The 15926-nt window shown below is 57.5% G+C and overlaps 1 protein-coding gene and 1 long non-coding RNA gene across 4 annotated transcripts in view; one reads left to right on the plus strand and one right to left on the minus strand.

The window, feature by feature from the left end:
* The window catches only part of LOC140425626 (uncharacterized), a 46110-nt gene extending 33326 nt beyond the window's left edge, over window positions 1-12784 (minus strand). The window contains exon 1 of the long non-coding RNA XR_011947911.1: window positions 12561-12784. This is a non-coding gene — a long non-coding RNA (uncharacterized lncRNA). The remainder of the gene's footprint in view (window positions 1-12560) is intronic.
* Window positions 1-15926, plus strand: part of drosha (drosha ribonuclease III) — a 190389-nt gene that overhangs the window by 44024 nt on the left and 130439 nt on the right. For all 3 annotated transcript variants that reach the window (XR_011947910.1, XM_072510131.1, XM_072510132.1), the window contains exon 15: window positions 14472-14571. Coding sequence is in view for 2 of the 3 variants with exons in the window: in XM_072510131.1 (XP_072366232.1) it covers window positions 14472-14571 (100 nt within the window). In the remaining variant the exon portion in view is untranslated. The remainder of the gene's footprint in view (window positions 1-14471; window positions 14572-15926) is intronic.

Raw genomic sequence — 15926 nt, forward strand, 5'->3', positions numbered from 1 at the left:
GAGTGGTCTCAGCACGGAATCTAGAATGGTCACAGCATGGAATCTAGAATGGTCACAGCACGGAATCTAGAATGGTTACAGCACGGAATCTAGAATGGTCACAGCACGGAATCTAGAATGGTCACAGCACGGAATCTAGAATGGTCACAGCACGGAATCTAGAATGGTCACAGCACGGAATCTAGAATGGTCACAGCAAGGAATCTAGAATGGTCACAGCACGGAATCTAGAATGGTCACAGCACGGAATCTAGAATGGTCACAGCACGGAATCTAGAATGGTCACAGCAGGGAATCTAGAATGGTCACAGCAAGGAATCTAGAATGGTTACAGCATGGAATCTAGAATGGTCACAGCACGGAATCTAGAATGGTCACAGCACAGAATCTGGAATGGTCACAGCACAGAATCTTGAATGGTTACAGCACAGAAGGAGGCTATTCAGCCCGTTGTGTGTGCACTGACCCTCTGCAGGTGTAGTGGGCTAGTCCCACTACACTGTGAAGCCCTGTAAATGGGTTTCCTCTTTGGGTTGTATTTTATCTAATTCTCTTCTTGAACAGTCACAATTGCATCTGCCTCCACCACGCTCTTGGCCAGTGTGTGTTCCGGATCCCAAACACTCACTGCGCAAAACATTTTTCCTCCTGTTGCCTCTGATTCTTTTGCCAACCGTAGCAAATCAGTATTCTCTGCTTCCCGACCCTTCCACCAATGCGAAGAATTTCTCTCTTTCTGGTCTGTCTTTCATTATGTCGCCATAGTCCCTCATGAGGGGGAGAGCTCACCGGCAGTGATTTAACCTGAGGATCACCACACTTCAGGTGAGGGGCAAGGTTGAGAAGGCGAGGCCGCCATGAATAACCTCAGCCGGCGGAGAAGCACGGTGGCGCATTGGTTAGCACTGCTTCCTCACGGCGCCGAGGACCCGAGTTCGATCCCGGCCCCGGGTCACTGTCTGTGTGGAGTTTGCACATTCTCCCCGTGTCTGCGTTGGTCTCACCCCCACAACCCATAGATGTGCAGGGCAGGTGGATTGGCCACACTAAATTGCCCCTCAACTGCAACAAAAATAATTGGGTACTCTAAGTTTATTTTAAAAAATTAATAACCTCAGCCGGTACGGGGATTGAACTCGCGCTGCTGGCCTCGTTCTGCATCACCAACCAGCCGTCCAGCCCACGGAACTGATGATTTCTCCCGTCAAACCTCCTCTCGACCTCCGCTTCTCCAAGGGAAACAACCCGATCTTCTCCACTCCATCAGGGTCGGCGAAGGCCCTCAACCCTGGAACCATCCTTGCCAAGCCCTCGGCGTTGGTCTGAAAGCTCTGATGCTCTCTCGTCCCGATTTTCAAATTGTTTCACGTTTAAAATGACTGCCACACCGCTTTGTCCTGTGGCCGTTATTACCCAAAGTATTGTGCGCGACAAATAACCAGGAGTAGACAAATAGCCAATTAGCCTCTCCTCCTTTCTGTCTTACTACTGATTGCCTTCAGACAAGGGAGGTTCCCAAAACACATTTTCCTCGAGCGTTTTGATTCTTCCGCTCTTTTTTCCTAACTGGACCCGTCGCAATTCTCCGTGCTGAGTCGTTAAACATCCTGTGTAGTTCCTCATACAGATGTGCACTCCACGGTGCCAGCTGTTCGGTGTAGTAACACGCCAGGCCACAGCGTTCTACCCACTCCAGAGAACAACCAAACGTTCCTATTATTATATTAAAAGTAGCGAAAGGAATGTAACAAATCAAGCAGCTGTACAATTCAATTTTTAATTTTTGGCGGGTTTTGAAGGAATCCAGAACCTCTTTTTTTTTTTTTCATTCTCATTTGCTGCCCATCTCTAATTCCCCTTGAGGAGGTGGCTGCGAGCCGTGGTCTTGGACCCGCTGCAGTGCGTGCGGTGTAGGTACACCCACCGTGCTGTCGGGGAGGGAGTGCCAGGATTTTGACCCAGTGACGGTGAAGGAACAGCCGACGTATTTCCAGCTCGGGATGGTGAGTGACTCGGAGGGGAAGTTGCAGGTGGTGGCGTTCTTGGGCATCTGCTGCCCTTCTCCTCCTCGGTGGCAGAGGTCATGGTTTGGAAGGCACTGTTGCACGAGCCACTATTTGCCAGTGGCGGAGGCAGGGAACGGAATATATATGTGTGCGTAATACATAATTTATATATATTGCATGTACATAATTTAAAATCCCATTAACCACACAAGCCAGCAGAACAAAAACTGCAAATCTCTACAAGTCGTGATTCATAGTTGCTAAGTTTCTGCGTGGCCTAAATAACAGCTGGAACGCGAGTTTATGGACCGACAAAAGGGACGTCACGTATATTAACGTGCATTTGGAGTATCCCAGAAGAACATGGAAGCTTTGGAGAGACTGCAAAGAAGGTTCACCAGGATGTTGCCTGGCCTCGAGGATGTTGGTTATGAGGAGAGGTTGAATAAACTAGGATTGTTTTCACTGGAAAGACGGAGGCTGAGGGGAGACCTGTTGAGGTCTACAAAATTCTGAGAGGCATAGACAGGGTGGATAGTCAGGCTTTTTCCCAGGGCGGAAGTGTCAGTTACAAGGGGGCACCGGTTCAAGGTGAGAGAGGGAAAGTTTCAGGGAGATGTACGGGGTAAGTTTTTCACACGGAGAGTGGTGGGTGCCTGGAACGTGTAGCCAGAGGATGTGGTGGAAGCAGGCACATTAGCAACGTTTAAGAGGCTTCTGGATGGGTACATGAATAGGGAGGAAATAGCGGGATAGGACCGAGTAAGGGCAGAAAGTTTTGTTTTTAGTTAGGGCAGCATGATCGGCACAGGCTTGGAGGGCCGAAGGGCCTGTTCCTGTGCTATACTTTTCTTTGTTCTTTGTACGGAGAGTGGCAAGCTTTCTTTGTAATCTACTTTCAAAAGAACCGGCATTCAATTGCGCCAGCCAGCAGTTCGTGGTGTCACCCCATGGTGGCAGTAGCGTCACAGAAAGCTCAAAGAAAATATTTTAATATTGAGTGAGTGGCGATGAATTCCATACAGTAACTCAGCATTGAGCTTATGTGACGGAACACTGCTTCATCAGAGGAATGTACGATACCTTATGAACTCCCTCCCTCAAACTTCTCTTTTCCCCAATCCTGTTCCCACTACTCCCCTTCACCAGGCATCCAGCATGAATAATCTTGTTCACATCTTTCCCATTACGAACAAGTAGTTTGTTCCAATCCAATTTTTTTGCCCTGTTTAACAGTCGGTGCTAACTAATGACCCAATTCCATTTCCATCTGAGTTTTAACGAAGCCGGCTAAATGCCCCGGCTGTGTCTGGATTATGCTGGGCCGCTTTATCACGTTTAATGAGAGTCGGGACTTTTTGGGGAAGCGGAAGGCTCTTCGTCTGAAGGCTCTCTTCCATTTACCATGACTCGCGTCACAACAAATTGTGAGGAGGAGATGGGGCGGGGGGGGGGAGAAGGAGGAGATGGGGCGGGGGGAGGAGGAGGAGATGGGGCGGGGGGGGGGAGGAGGAGATGGGGCGGGGGGGAGGAGGAGGATATGGGGCGGGGGGAGGAGGAGGAGATGGGGCGGGGGGAGGAGGAGGAGATGGGGCGGGGGGAGGAGGAGGAGATGGGGCGGGGGGAGGAGGAGGAGATGGGGGGAGGAGGAGGAGATGGGGCGGGGGGAGGAGGAGGAGGAGATGGGGCGGGGGGAGGAGGAGGAGATGGGGCGGGGGGAGGAGGAGGAGGGGGAGGGGGAGGAGGAGGAGGAGGGGGAGGGGGGAGGAGGAGGAGGGAGCGGGGGGAGGGGGAGGAGGAGGAGGAGGAGGGGGAGGGGGAGGAGGAGGAGGGAGCGGGGGGAGTAGGAGGAGGGGGAGGGGGAGTAGGAGGAGGGGGCGGGGGAGGAGGAGGAGGGGGCGGGGGGAGGAGGAGGAGGGGGCGGGGGGAGGAGGAGGAGGGGGCGGGGGGAGGAGGAGGAGGGGGAGGGGGCAGGGGGAGGAGGAGGGGGGAGGAGGAGGAGGGGGCGGGGGGAGGAGGAGGAGGGGGCGGGGGGAGGAGGAGGAGGGGGAGGGGGCAGGGGGAGGAGGAGGGGGGAGGAGGAGGAGGGGGCGGGGGGAGGAGGAGGAGGGGGCGGGGGGAGGAGGAGGAGGGGGAGGGGGCAGGGGGAGGAGGAGGGGGCAGGGGGAGGAGGAGGGGGCAGGGGGAGGAGGAGGGGGCAGGGGGAGGAGGAGGAGGGGGCAGGGGGAGGAGGAGGGGGAGGGGAGGAGGAGGGGGCGGGGAGGAGGGGGGCGGGGGAGGAGGGGGCGGGGGAGGAGGGGGCGGGGAGGAGGGGGCGGAGGGGGGCAGGGGGAGGAGGGGGCAGGGGGAGGAGGGGGCAGGGGGAGGAGGGGGCGGAGAGGAGGGGGCGGAGAGGAGGGGGCAGGGAGAGGAGGGGGCAGGGAGAGGAGGGGGCAGGGAGAGGAGGGGGCAGGGAGAGGAGGGGGCGGAGAGGAGGGGGCGGCGGGGAGGGGGGGCAGGGGGCGGAGGGGGCAGTGGGAGGAGGGGGCGGGGAGGAGGGGGGGCAGGGGGAGGAGGGGGCGGGGAGGAGGGGGAGAGGAGGGGGCAGGGAGAGGAGGGGGCGGAGAGGAGGGGGCGGCGGGGAGGGGGGGCAGGGGGCGGAGGGGGCAGTGGGAGGAGGGGGCGGGGAGGAGGGGGGGCGGGGAGGGGGCAGGGGGAGGAGGGGGCGGGGAGGAGGGGGAGGAGGAGGGGGAGGAGGGGGAGGAGGAGGGGGGAGGAGGGGGGGAGGGAGGAGGACGGGGAGGGCGGGGGGAGGAGGAGGAGGAGGAGGAGGAGGAGGGGGAGGGGGGAGGAGGAGGAGATGGGGCAGGGGGGAGGGAGGGGGAGAGGGGGGAGGGAGGGGGAGGGGGGAGGGTGGTGAGGAGGAGGAGATGGGGCAGGGGGGAGGAGGAGGAGATGGGGTGGGGGGGAAGAGGAGGAGGAGATGGGGTGGGGGGGAAGAGGAGGAGGAGGAGGAGGAGGAGATGGGGCGGGGGCGCGGGGGAGGAGGAGATGGTGTGGGGGCGGGGGGGAGGAGGAGATGGTGTGGGGGGGAGGAGAGGAGGAGATGGTGTGGGGGGGAGGAGAGGAGGAGATGGGGTGGGGGGGAGGAGGAGGAGGAGGAGGAGGGGGTGGGGGGGGGAGGAGGAGGAGGAGGGGGTGGGGGGGAGGAGGAGGGGGTGGGGGGGAGGAGGAGGGGGTGGGGGGGAGGAGGAGGGGGTGGGGGGGAGGAGGAGATGGGGTGGGGGGGAGGAGGAGGAGGAGATGGGGCGGGGGGAGGAGGAGATGGGGCGGGGGGAGGAGGAGGAGGAGATGGGGCGGGGGGAGGAGGAGGAGGAGATGGGGCGGGGAGGAGGAGGAGGAGATGGGGCGGGGGGAGGAGGAGGAGGAGATGGGGCGGGGTGGAGGAGGAGGAGATGGGGCGGTGGGGAGGAGGAGGAGATGGGGCGGGGGGAGGAGGAGGAGGAGATGGGGCGGGGTGGAGGAGGAGGAGATGGGGCGGGGGGGAGGAGGAGGAGATGGGGCGGGGGGAGGAGGAGGAGGAGATGGTGGGGGGGGAGGAGAAGATGGGGTGGTGGGGGGAGGAGGAGGAGATGGGGCGTGGTGGAGGAGATGGGGGGAGAGGAGGAGGAGATGTGGCGGGGGCGGGGGGGCGGAGGAGGGGGCGGGGGGCGGAGGAGGGGGCGGGGGGAGGAGGAGGGGGTGGGGGAGGAGGAGATGGGGTGGGGTGGAGGAGGAGGGGGCGGGGGAGGAGGAGATGGGGCGGGGGGAGGAGGAGGAGATGGGGCGGGGGGGAAGGAGATGATGCGGGGGGAGGAGGAGATGGGGCATAGACATAGACATAGAATTTACAGTGCAGAAGGAAGCCATTCGGCCCATCGAGACTGCACCGGCTCTTGGAAAGAGCACCCTACCCAAGGTTAACACCTCCACCCGATCCCCAAAACCCAGTAACCCCACCCAACACTAAGGGCAATTTTGGACACTAAGGGCAATTTATCATGGCCAATCCACCTAACCTGCACATCTTTGGACTGTGGGAGGAAACCGGAGCACCCGGAGGAAACCCACGCACACACGGGGAGGATGTGCAGACTCCGCACAGACAGTGACCCAAGCCGGGAATCGAACTTGGGACCCTGGAGCTATGAAGCAATTGTGCTATCCACAATGCTACCGTGCTGCCCCAAAATTGTTTTTTTTTTTTTTTTTAAAGAGTACCTAATTAATTTTTTCCAATTAAGGGACAATTTAGATTGACCAATCCACCTACCCTGCACATCTTTGGGTTGTGGGGGCGAAACCCACGCAAATACGGGGAGAATGTGCAAACTCCACACGGACAGTGACCCAGAGCTGGGATCGAACCTGGGACCTCAGCGCTGTGAGGCAGCAGTTCTAACCACTGCGCCACCATGCTGCCCGGGGCGGGGGGGAAGGAGATGATGCGGGGGGGGGGGGAGGAGATAGGGTGGGGGGAGGAGATAGGGTGGGTGGAGGAGACGGGGCGGGGGGGGAGGAGGGGGTGTCGGGGGGGTGAGGAGGGGGCGTGGGGGGAGGAGGGGGCGTGGGGGGAGGAGGGGGCGTGGGGGGAGGAGGGGGCGTGGGGGGAGGAGGGGGCGTGGGGGGAGGAGGGGGCGTGGGGGAGGAGGGGGCGTGGGGGGCGGAGGAGGGGGCGCGGGGGGCGGAGGAGGGGGTGGGGGGCGGAGGAGGGGGCGGGGGCGGAGGAGGGGGGGCGGGGGGAGGAGGGGGGGCGGAGGAGGGGGCGGGGGGAGGAGGGAGGGCGGGGGGAGGAGGGGGGGCGGAGGAGGGGGCGGGGGGAGGAGGGGGTCGGAGGAGGGGGCGGGGGGAGGGGGCGGGGGCGGGGGGAGGAGGAGGGGGCGGGGGGCGGAGGAGGGGGAGGGGGAGGAGGAGGGGGCGGGGGGAGGAGGGGGCGGGGGAGGAGGAGATGGGGCGGGGAGGAGGAGATGGGGCGGGGGGAGGAGGAGGAGATGGGGCGGGGGGAGGAGGAGGAGATGGGGCGGGGGGAGGAGGAGGAGATGGGGCGGGGGGAGGAGGAGGAGATGGGGCGGGGGGGGAAGGAGATGATGCGGGGGGGGAAGGAGATGGGGCGGGGGGAGGAGACGGGGCGGGGGGGAGGAGGGGGGGACGGGGGGAGGAGGGAGTGTGGGGGGAGGAGGGAGTGTGGGGGAGGAGGGGGCGTGGGGGGAGGAGACGGGGCGGGGGGGAGGAGGGGGGGACGGGGGGGAGGAGGGAGTGTGGGGGAGAGGAGGGAGTGTGGGGGAGGAGGGAGTGTGGGGGAGGAGGGGGCGTGGGGGGAGGAGGGGGCGTGGGGGGAGGAGGGGGCGTGGGGGGAGGAGGGGGCGTGGGGGGAGGAGGGGACGGGGCAGGGGGGAGGAGATGGGGGGGAGGAGGGGACGGGGCGGGGGGGAGGAGATGGGGTGGGGGAGGAGATGGTGCGGGGGGGGAGGGGGAGGAGATGGGGTGGGGGAGGAGATGGTGCGGGGGGGAGGGGGAGGAGATGGTGCGGGGGGAGGAGGAGGAGGAGATGGTGCGGGGGGAGGAGGAGGAGGAGATGGTGCGGGGGGGGGAGGAGGAGGAGATGGTGCGGGGGGAGGAGGAGGAGGAGATGGTGCGGGGGGGGGAGGAGGAGGAGATGGGGCGGGGGGGAGGAGGAGGAGATGGGGCGGGGGGGGACGAGGAGGAGATGGGGGCGGACGAGGAGGAGATGGGGGCGGGGGGGACGAGGAGGAAATGGGGGCGGGGGGGGACGAGGAGGAGGAGGAGGGGGCGGGGGGAGGAGGAGGAGGGGGCGGGGGGAGGAGGAGGAGGGGGCGGGGGGAGGAGGAGGAGGGGGCGGGGGAGGAGGAGGAGGGGGCGGGGGGAGGAGGAGGAGGGGGCGGGGGGAGGAGGAGGAGGGGGCGGGGGGAGGAGGAGGAGGGGGCGGGGTGAGGAGGAGGAGGGGGTGGAGGAGGAGGGGGCGGGGGGGAAGGAGATGATGCGGGGGGGAAGGAGATGGGGCGGGGGGAGGAGGAGGAGATGAGGTGGGGGGGAAGGAGATGATGCGGGGGGGAAGGAGATGGGGCGGGGGGAGGAGACAGGGAGGGGGCGGGAGGGGAGGGGGCGGGAGGGGGCGGGAGGAGGAGGAGGGGGCGGGAGGAGGAGGAGGGGGCGGGAGGAGGAGGAGGGGGCGGGAGGAGGAGGAGGGGGCGGGAGGAGGAGGAGGGGGCGGGAGGAGGAGGAGGGGGCGGGAGGAGGAGGAGGGGGCGGGAGGAGGAGGAGGGGGCGGGTGGAGGAGGAGGGGGCGGGTGGAGGAGGAGGGGGCGGGTGGAGGAGGAGGGGGCGGGTGGAGGAGGAGGGGGCGGGTGGAGGAGGAGGGGGCGGGTGGAGGAGGAGGGGGCGGGTGGAGGAGGAGGGGGCGGGTGGAGGAGGAGGAGGAGGGGGCGGGTGGAGGAGGAGGAGGAGGGGGCGGGTGGAGGAGGAGGAGGAGGGGGCGGGTGGAGGAGGAGGAGGAGGGGGCGGGTGGAGGAGGAGGGGGCGGGGGGAGGAGGAGGGGGCGGGGGGAGGAGGAGGGGGTGGGGGAGGAGGAGGGGGCGGGGGGAGGAGGAGGGGGTGGGGGGAGGAGGAGGGGGTGGGGGGAGGAGGAGGGGGTGGGGTTGGGGGGAGGAGGAGGAGGAGATGGGGTTGGGGGGGGGAGGAGATGGGGTTGGGGGGGGGAGGAGGAGGAGATGGGGTTGGGGGGGAGGAGGAGGGGATGGGGTTGGGGGGGAGGAGGAGGGGATGGGGTTGGGGGGGGAGGAGGAGGAGATGTGGTTGGGGGGGGGGAGGAGGAGGAGATGGGGCGGGTGGCGGGGGGAAGGGATTAAAATTTGGGTAGCTCAAGGGGCACAAATCCGAGAAGAACCGAGATCTCAAAAGGGGGTTACGGGACTGGAGGAGACGGCAGTGTTTGGAGGCGGTTTGAGGCCCTGGGTGGGTTTGAACGGGGCGGCACGGCAGCACAGTGGTTAGCACTGCTGCCTCACGGCGCAGAGGACCCGAGTTCGATCCCAGCCCCGAGTCACTGGCCGTGTGGAGTTTGCACATCCCCCCCCCGTGTCCGCGTGGGGCTCACCCCCACAACCCAAAGATGTGCCGGGTCAGTGGATTGGCCGCGCTAAATTGCCTCTTGATTGGGGGGAAACAAATAAATGGGTACTCTAAATTTTTTTTTTTAATGGATTGATTTGAAAAGGAGTGTGAGAATTGCAGTATCGAGGCGTTGCGGCAGTTTGGATGTTTTACTGTGTTGCCTCACCGTGAGGTTTCCGTTGGAAAGATCTTCATTACCCCGATAGGTAACCACTGACTTTTTATACTGATGCCTCGTCCAAGTGTGAGAGTCGTCACTAATACCTCAGACCTGAGTTTTTGAGCTTCCAGTCACACTGTCAAACTCAGACTCTGTACGGGAGAAACGATGGAAAGCAAGCAGGACAACGTACGTGTGGAGTAGGCAGGAAGATTCAAAAAGGAAAAAGAAAATCCTAGCGTTTATAAATAAGGGTTTGGAGTTGAAAAGCAAGGACATTATGATAAACCTCCATAAAGCACTGATTCAACCCCAGCTGGAGTATTGTGCCCAGTTCCGGCTGCCGCAGTGTTGGGAGGGTGTGAAGGCCACTAGAGAGGCTCCGGAGAAGATACAAAGAAAATGGTTCCACGGACGAGGAACTTTGCAACGAGGAGCAGCTTGTTCTTGAAGAAAAGCAGATTTGAAGGAGAGTGTTCAAAGTCCTGAAGGGTGTGGTCGGATGAGACCGAGCGAAGCTGCTCCCATTGGGGGAAGGATCAAGTGCAAGGGGGGCCAGGTTTGAGGTGATCGACAAACGAACCAAAGGCGACACGAAGGAGAAGTGTTCTTCCGGCAATGAGGGGTCCTGGATCTGGAATGCACTGAGTGTACAGTGGAGGAAGATTCGATCCAGGCTTTCAAGAGGACGCGGGATAATTATCGGAAGAGAAAGAAATTTCAGGGCTCCCGAATGGGAGCTGGCATAGATGTGTTATATTCGTGCCTGGCAAAGACCATCTCCTACAGGAGAGGATCTAACCATCGCTCCTTTGACATTCAATGGCATTACCATCGCTGAATCCCCCACAATCAACATCCCTTGCCTGCACTATCTATCTATCTCAATCGTGAACATACTTGATAACTGAACGTCCGCAGCTCCTTGACGTAAAGAATTACAAAGACTCTCAATCCTCTCGGTGAAGGAATTTCTCCTCATCTCAGTCCTAAATGGTTGACCCATAACCTTGAGATTGTCGATCCCCCCCCCAAAAATTCTAGACTAGGTTTAACAGTGTCTTGGCCATGCATCTGTCAAGCTTGCTCGGAATGCTAACCACTCAAATGGGATCACCTCCGATGCTTCGGAGCTCCAGAGAGAATAGGCCCGTTCTAATCAATCTTTCCTTGCAGGATAGACCCCTCCTCCCAGGAATCAATCTGGTGAACCTTTATTGCACCTCCTCTCCGGCAAGTACATCCTGCCCCAGGTGTGGAGATCAAAGCTGTACACCGTACTCTCTGTGTGGTGGAATCTAAAGCCTTCCTCCACTGAGGTTAGTGGTGCGGGGAGCATTTCATCAGGTCGGAGGGTTGCAGATGGGGTTCCTGCCGTTTTCCCGTCGCTGCCCTGATTAAATCCCTGGCGGTAAGGCCCATGGATAGGCCTTGTGACCCTGCCGCCAATTAAGGGCCATAAGTGGGCTTTTAATGCCTACTCAAATCCCTCATCCTGTCGCTGCTGGTAACACAACAGTGTGTAGAGGCTTTGCAGTGTAGGAGGCCCAAAAGGCTGAGAGCTGCTCACCTTCCCCCACAGCCCCTTTCTCCCCATCATCATCTCCGCTTAGGTCCCCCCCTCCGTTTGAAGTCGCTGGTGGGTGTAATACCGGCGGCAGCCACAGCCGCCCCGATGGCGTGGTTGAGTGCAGAAGGGTTGCTTGCCTCTGATTGGCTGGTAATTCTCGTGGGCGGGACTCTTTCCCCCACACCCACCCACCCAAACCGGGTCCTTGGTCCTGGGGGAAGGTTTGCCACTGGCCCGTTAAGTGCCTGATTGGTGCAAGATGCAGATGACCATTGGCCCCCCCCCTTTCCAAAACAAAAGAGGCGATGTGAGGGCTCCCGTCCCGCTGGCTGCCCAGCCGATAACCGTGACCGCTGTCACCCCACAGGATTCCACCTATGGTCTCTCTAGAGCCCTATATAAGTGTAGCAAAACTTACTAATTCTATATTGCAACCCGCTCCTCCCGCGCCCCTCCCCCACCCACCCCTCCCAACCCCATGCAATAAAGACTAAACCTGTGATTATATGGACTGAATGGTCTGCCTCTGGGTTATATATCCTATGGGCAGCACGGCAGTGCAGTGGTTAGCACAGTTGCTTCACCGCTCCAGGATCGATACCCGGCTTGGGTCACTGTCTGTGCGGAGTCTGCACGTTCTCCCCGTGTCTGCGTGGGTTTCCTCCGGGCGCTCCGGTTTCCTCCCCCAGTCCAAAGGTGCGCAGGTTAGGTGGATTGGCCATGCTAAATTTCCCCTTTTGTGTCCAAAAAAGGTTAGGTGGGGTTACGGGGATAGGGTGGAAGTGGGGGCATAAATGGGGTACTCTTTCCAAGGGCTGGTGCAGACTCGATGGGCCGAATGGCCTCCTCCTGCACTGTAAATTCTATGATATGCTATGTGTTCACTCTTATCTGCAGTGGAGTGCTCGCCGTTTAAAAGTTGGGTTGTTTCTTTAGCTTTGGATGTGGGATTGGTGAACACGATGAAATACTGCTGGATCTGGCTATTGATTTGCTCTTGAGTTGCTACTTGCCGAATGTATACACAGTCCTGAGCACTGAATCAAGATCAAAGTAACGTACCCACGGAGTGCTCTCTCTAACCACTGCTGCATGCATCTGACAAAGTAAATTCTCATTAAGTTCCCTGTGGATTTTCCCTTCCGCGTCCTGCGTTTAGAATTGAATAGGAGCTGGAGGAGAAAGAGAACTCCTCAGTCATTAGCGGGGCCGGTGTTACTCTGAATGTATTGCCGCTGCTGCCACCCTGCCAATATGGAAGTGGCTCAATGGCTCTCGGTGGAACCTGCTTTGCAGGTTCACCCACAACACCGTTGTAGGTGAAAAGGATAGCCTGATGCTGGAAGAATTGAGTTAGAGCTTCAGAAATGTCTTGAAACGCAGCTGTGAAAGACTTAACCCCAAATATAACAGCAAGCAAGGGAGGAAATTCTGAAAAGTTATTCCTTGCAGACTCAAAAGTCTAAATAAAATTACTTCGCTCACAGAGGAGGTGAATGCCTGCCTTGTATTGATTAATTATTAATTTGTAACCTTGTTTTAAACTGAGTCCTCTGACCACTTTGCGAGAGGAAAGTGGACCTGTTTTGAAGTTCAAGATGCGCGACTTTGTTTTTAAGTAATAGTATCAGTGCTTTTCTTTGTAAAGTTTTCCCAAACATTCCTGTGGGCTTACTTCTCTTGTGCAAAGGTGAGGGATTTCCGAGGTGGCTGTCGGAGCTCTTGTCCATGTCGGATACTCCGTGTTTCCATCAGGTGGGGTTTCTAGGTCAGGTGCACTGTGAATCGGGACGTGAGGAAATCTACTTTCACATTCCGCTTCACTAATGCAGCAGCAGGCGATCTCCCGTGGAGGCTTTGATTTATGGCAGTGGAGCGGAGTGTTTTGTACAAGCCATTCTGCAAGTAATTTTCAAAAGTGCTCTCCTAATATTTATCCATTTCCGCTGCCAAATGCTTCCAATGACATTATTGCTGGGCTGCTGCGGATGGTTTCTATTCCACACCCAGCCCTCCGGGTTTGCACTGTTTTGTTGTGACGTTTTTACTGATTTGCGAACATGCTATCGGGCGTAAGCAAATGGATTTTCAACTCCTCAGTGGCAGTTTTTGTATTCCGTGTTCTGCCGTAAGATGTAAACGGCTCATTTATATGAGTTTTTCGTGTCTGCGAGACCATAGAATTTACAGTGCAGAAGGAGGCCATTCGGCCCATCGAGTCTGCACCGGCCCTTGGAAAGACCACTCCATTTAAGTCCACCCTATCCCCGAAACCCAGTAACCCCACCTAATCTGGACTTAAGCCCACCTAATCCTGGACGCTAAGGGGCAATTTAGCATGGCCAATCCACCTAACCTGCCCATCTTTGGACTGTGGGAGGAAACCGGAGCACCCGGAGGAAACCCACGCACACACGGAGAACGTGCAGACTCCGCACGGACAGTGACCCAAGCCGGGAATCAAACCCGGGTTCCTGCCGCTGTGAAGCAACAGTGCTAGCCACTGTGCATAACTTTATAAATGTTGAAAATTACATTCTGTGACATTAAGGGAACAGTCTTGATGTTTAAGCATTCAACTCTCGAAGTGAAAATGGACTTCGCAATTGTTGTGTGGTTCCTGTGTCAATCTTTCTGAACTTTCAGAACATGCTTTCCGTGCACATGGGTTGGGACTATCCACGAGAATCTCCTGGTGGGCAATTTTTAATGCCCTAACATTTCTGGAGGGTGGAAGTTGAGAGGCTGTCCGACAGTTTGTTGAAATAGTCGGGTCTAAATCTAACAAATGCACGGCTGAGGGTTTCAGCTGTGGGTGGACTGAAGCGGGGACAGAACCAGGAAAACGTTCCTTTTCCCCGGTGTTCAACTTCCCCCTGAATTAATTCACGCCGTCCGCCTCAGCTACTCTCTGTGGCAGTGCGTCCCACATCCTCGGCACTCTCTGGGTGAGGACCTTTCTTCTGAATTCCATATTTGATTTGGCCTCTGGTTTTGCTTATCCCTGCAAGTGGAAACATTCGCGCTGTATCCCCGCGGTCAAAACCCGTCCTTGTTTTAAAAGATCTCTATTAGGTCTCCATTCAATTTTCTGTTATCAGGAGAAGATATCTTGGCTCTTCACCCTCTCCTAATATTTATTTATCTCCTTGGTAGCAGTCCCTTTAAGGGCCGGTGCTTGGGCCAGTCTAGTGCAGATCATGTTTTCCTAAATGTTGCCCGAGCGGTGTTCAGGGCAGTGTTTGCAAAAGGACCTCAAACGGATGTTGGGGTCCCCTCTTCGAAAGGTGCTGACCACCTGCTTCAAGCCTGGGCCCTCAACGTGGCTCGAGCTGATTTGTTTCACCAAAAATGGTGTGCGATGTACACGCTGCCCGTAGTCTGCATGCGCGCCCTACCTGCCATCCTGCATGTTCAGGCACCTGCTTTGTGCTTGGAAAACATGGGCCGTGCCGTCAGGTTCCTAGGCTGATGTAAACCAGAAATGTTAGCCGCAAGGCGTGGTTTTCACTGACTCCAATTGAGGAGGGGGTGTTGGCAGAGGGGAGATGATTTGTGGGATTGATAGTACTTATCTTTTTTAAAGGTATCAGAAACTATGGAAGAGCTACGTCAAACTGCGCCATCTACTGGCAAACAGCCCGAAGGTCAAGCAAGCGGATAAGCAGAAACTGGCACAGCGCGAGGTAAAGTCTTGTCTGTACGGATCCTCCTCACACCTGTTTTGTTTTCATTTCACATTACATTTCTTGGAAAACATTTGGGATCTCCATAGAGGAAAATGATGCTTGTTGTGGTGTTGCTAAATTCAGGATGGTTGGCGTAGTGTTCACAAACACCACAAATAGCTTTTAAATTGAAGAAAGCTATAAATTTATTGACTCTACTTAATTGGATTCGACACGTCTATATAATACACAGTTGATAATTAACATATAATCTACACTCATCTACTGATCTCTACACTATTACATTAACTATAATCTGCTCTCACTCACACATTTCCACAAGTGAAATGGGAACTTGTTCAAGGAACAGGTACTACCTGTCCTTGATATGTATGTCCCTGTCAGGCGGGGAAGAAATGGTCGAGTGAGGGAACCATGGTTGACAAGAGAGGTTGAATGTCTTGTTAAGATGAAGAAGAAGAGTTATGTAAAGCTGAGGAAACAAGGTTCAGACAGGGCACTGGAGGGATACAAGATAGCCAGGAGGGAACTGAAGAAAGGGATTAGGAGAGCTAAGAGAGGGCATGAAAAATCATTGGCGAGTAGGATCAAGGAAAACTCCAAGGCCTTTTGCACATGTGAGAAATATGAGAATGACTAGAGCGAGGGTAGGTCCGATCAAGGATAGTAGCGGGAAATTGTGTATTGAGTCTGAAGAGATAGGAGAGGTCTTGAGCGAGTACTTTTCTTCAGTATTTACGAATTAAAGGGGCCATATTGTTGGAGAGGACCGTGTGAAACAGACTGGTAAGCTCGAGGAGATACTTGTTAGGAAGGAAGGTGTGTTGGGCATTTTGAAAAACTTGAGGATAGACAAGTCCCCCGGGCCTGACGGGATATATCCAAGGATTCTATGGGAACAAGAGATGAAATTGCAGAGCCGTTGGCAATGATCTTTTCATCCTCACTGTCAACAGGGGTGGTACCAGGGGATTGGAGAGTGAAGAATGTCGTGCCCCTGTTCAAAAAAGGGAATAGGGATAACCCTGGGAATTACGGGCCAGTTAGTCTTTCTTCGGTGGTAGGCAAAGTAATGGAAAGGGTACCGAGGGATAGGATTTCTGAGCATCTGGAAAGACACTGCTTGATTAGGGATAGTCAGCACGGATTTGTGAGGGGTAGGTCTTGCCTCAAGTCTTATTGAATTCTTTGAGGAGGTGACCAAGCGTGTGGATGAAGGTAAAGCAGTGGATGTAGTGTACATGGATTTTTGTAAGGCATTTGATAATGTTCCCCATGGTAGGCTTATGCAGAAAGTAAGGGGGCTTGGGATAGTGGGAAATTTGGCCAGTTGGATAACGAACTGGCTAACC

The sequence above is a fragment of the Scyliorhinus torazame genome, chromosome 6, assembly GCF_047496885.1.
Source record: "Scyliorhinus torazame isolate Kashiwa2021f chromosome 6, sScyTor2.1, whole genome shotgun sequence".
NCBI classification, from domain to species: Eukaryota; Metazoa; Chordata; class Chondrichthyes; order Carcharhiniformes; family Scyliorhinidae; genus Scyliorhinus; species Scyliorhinus torazame.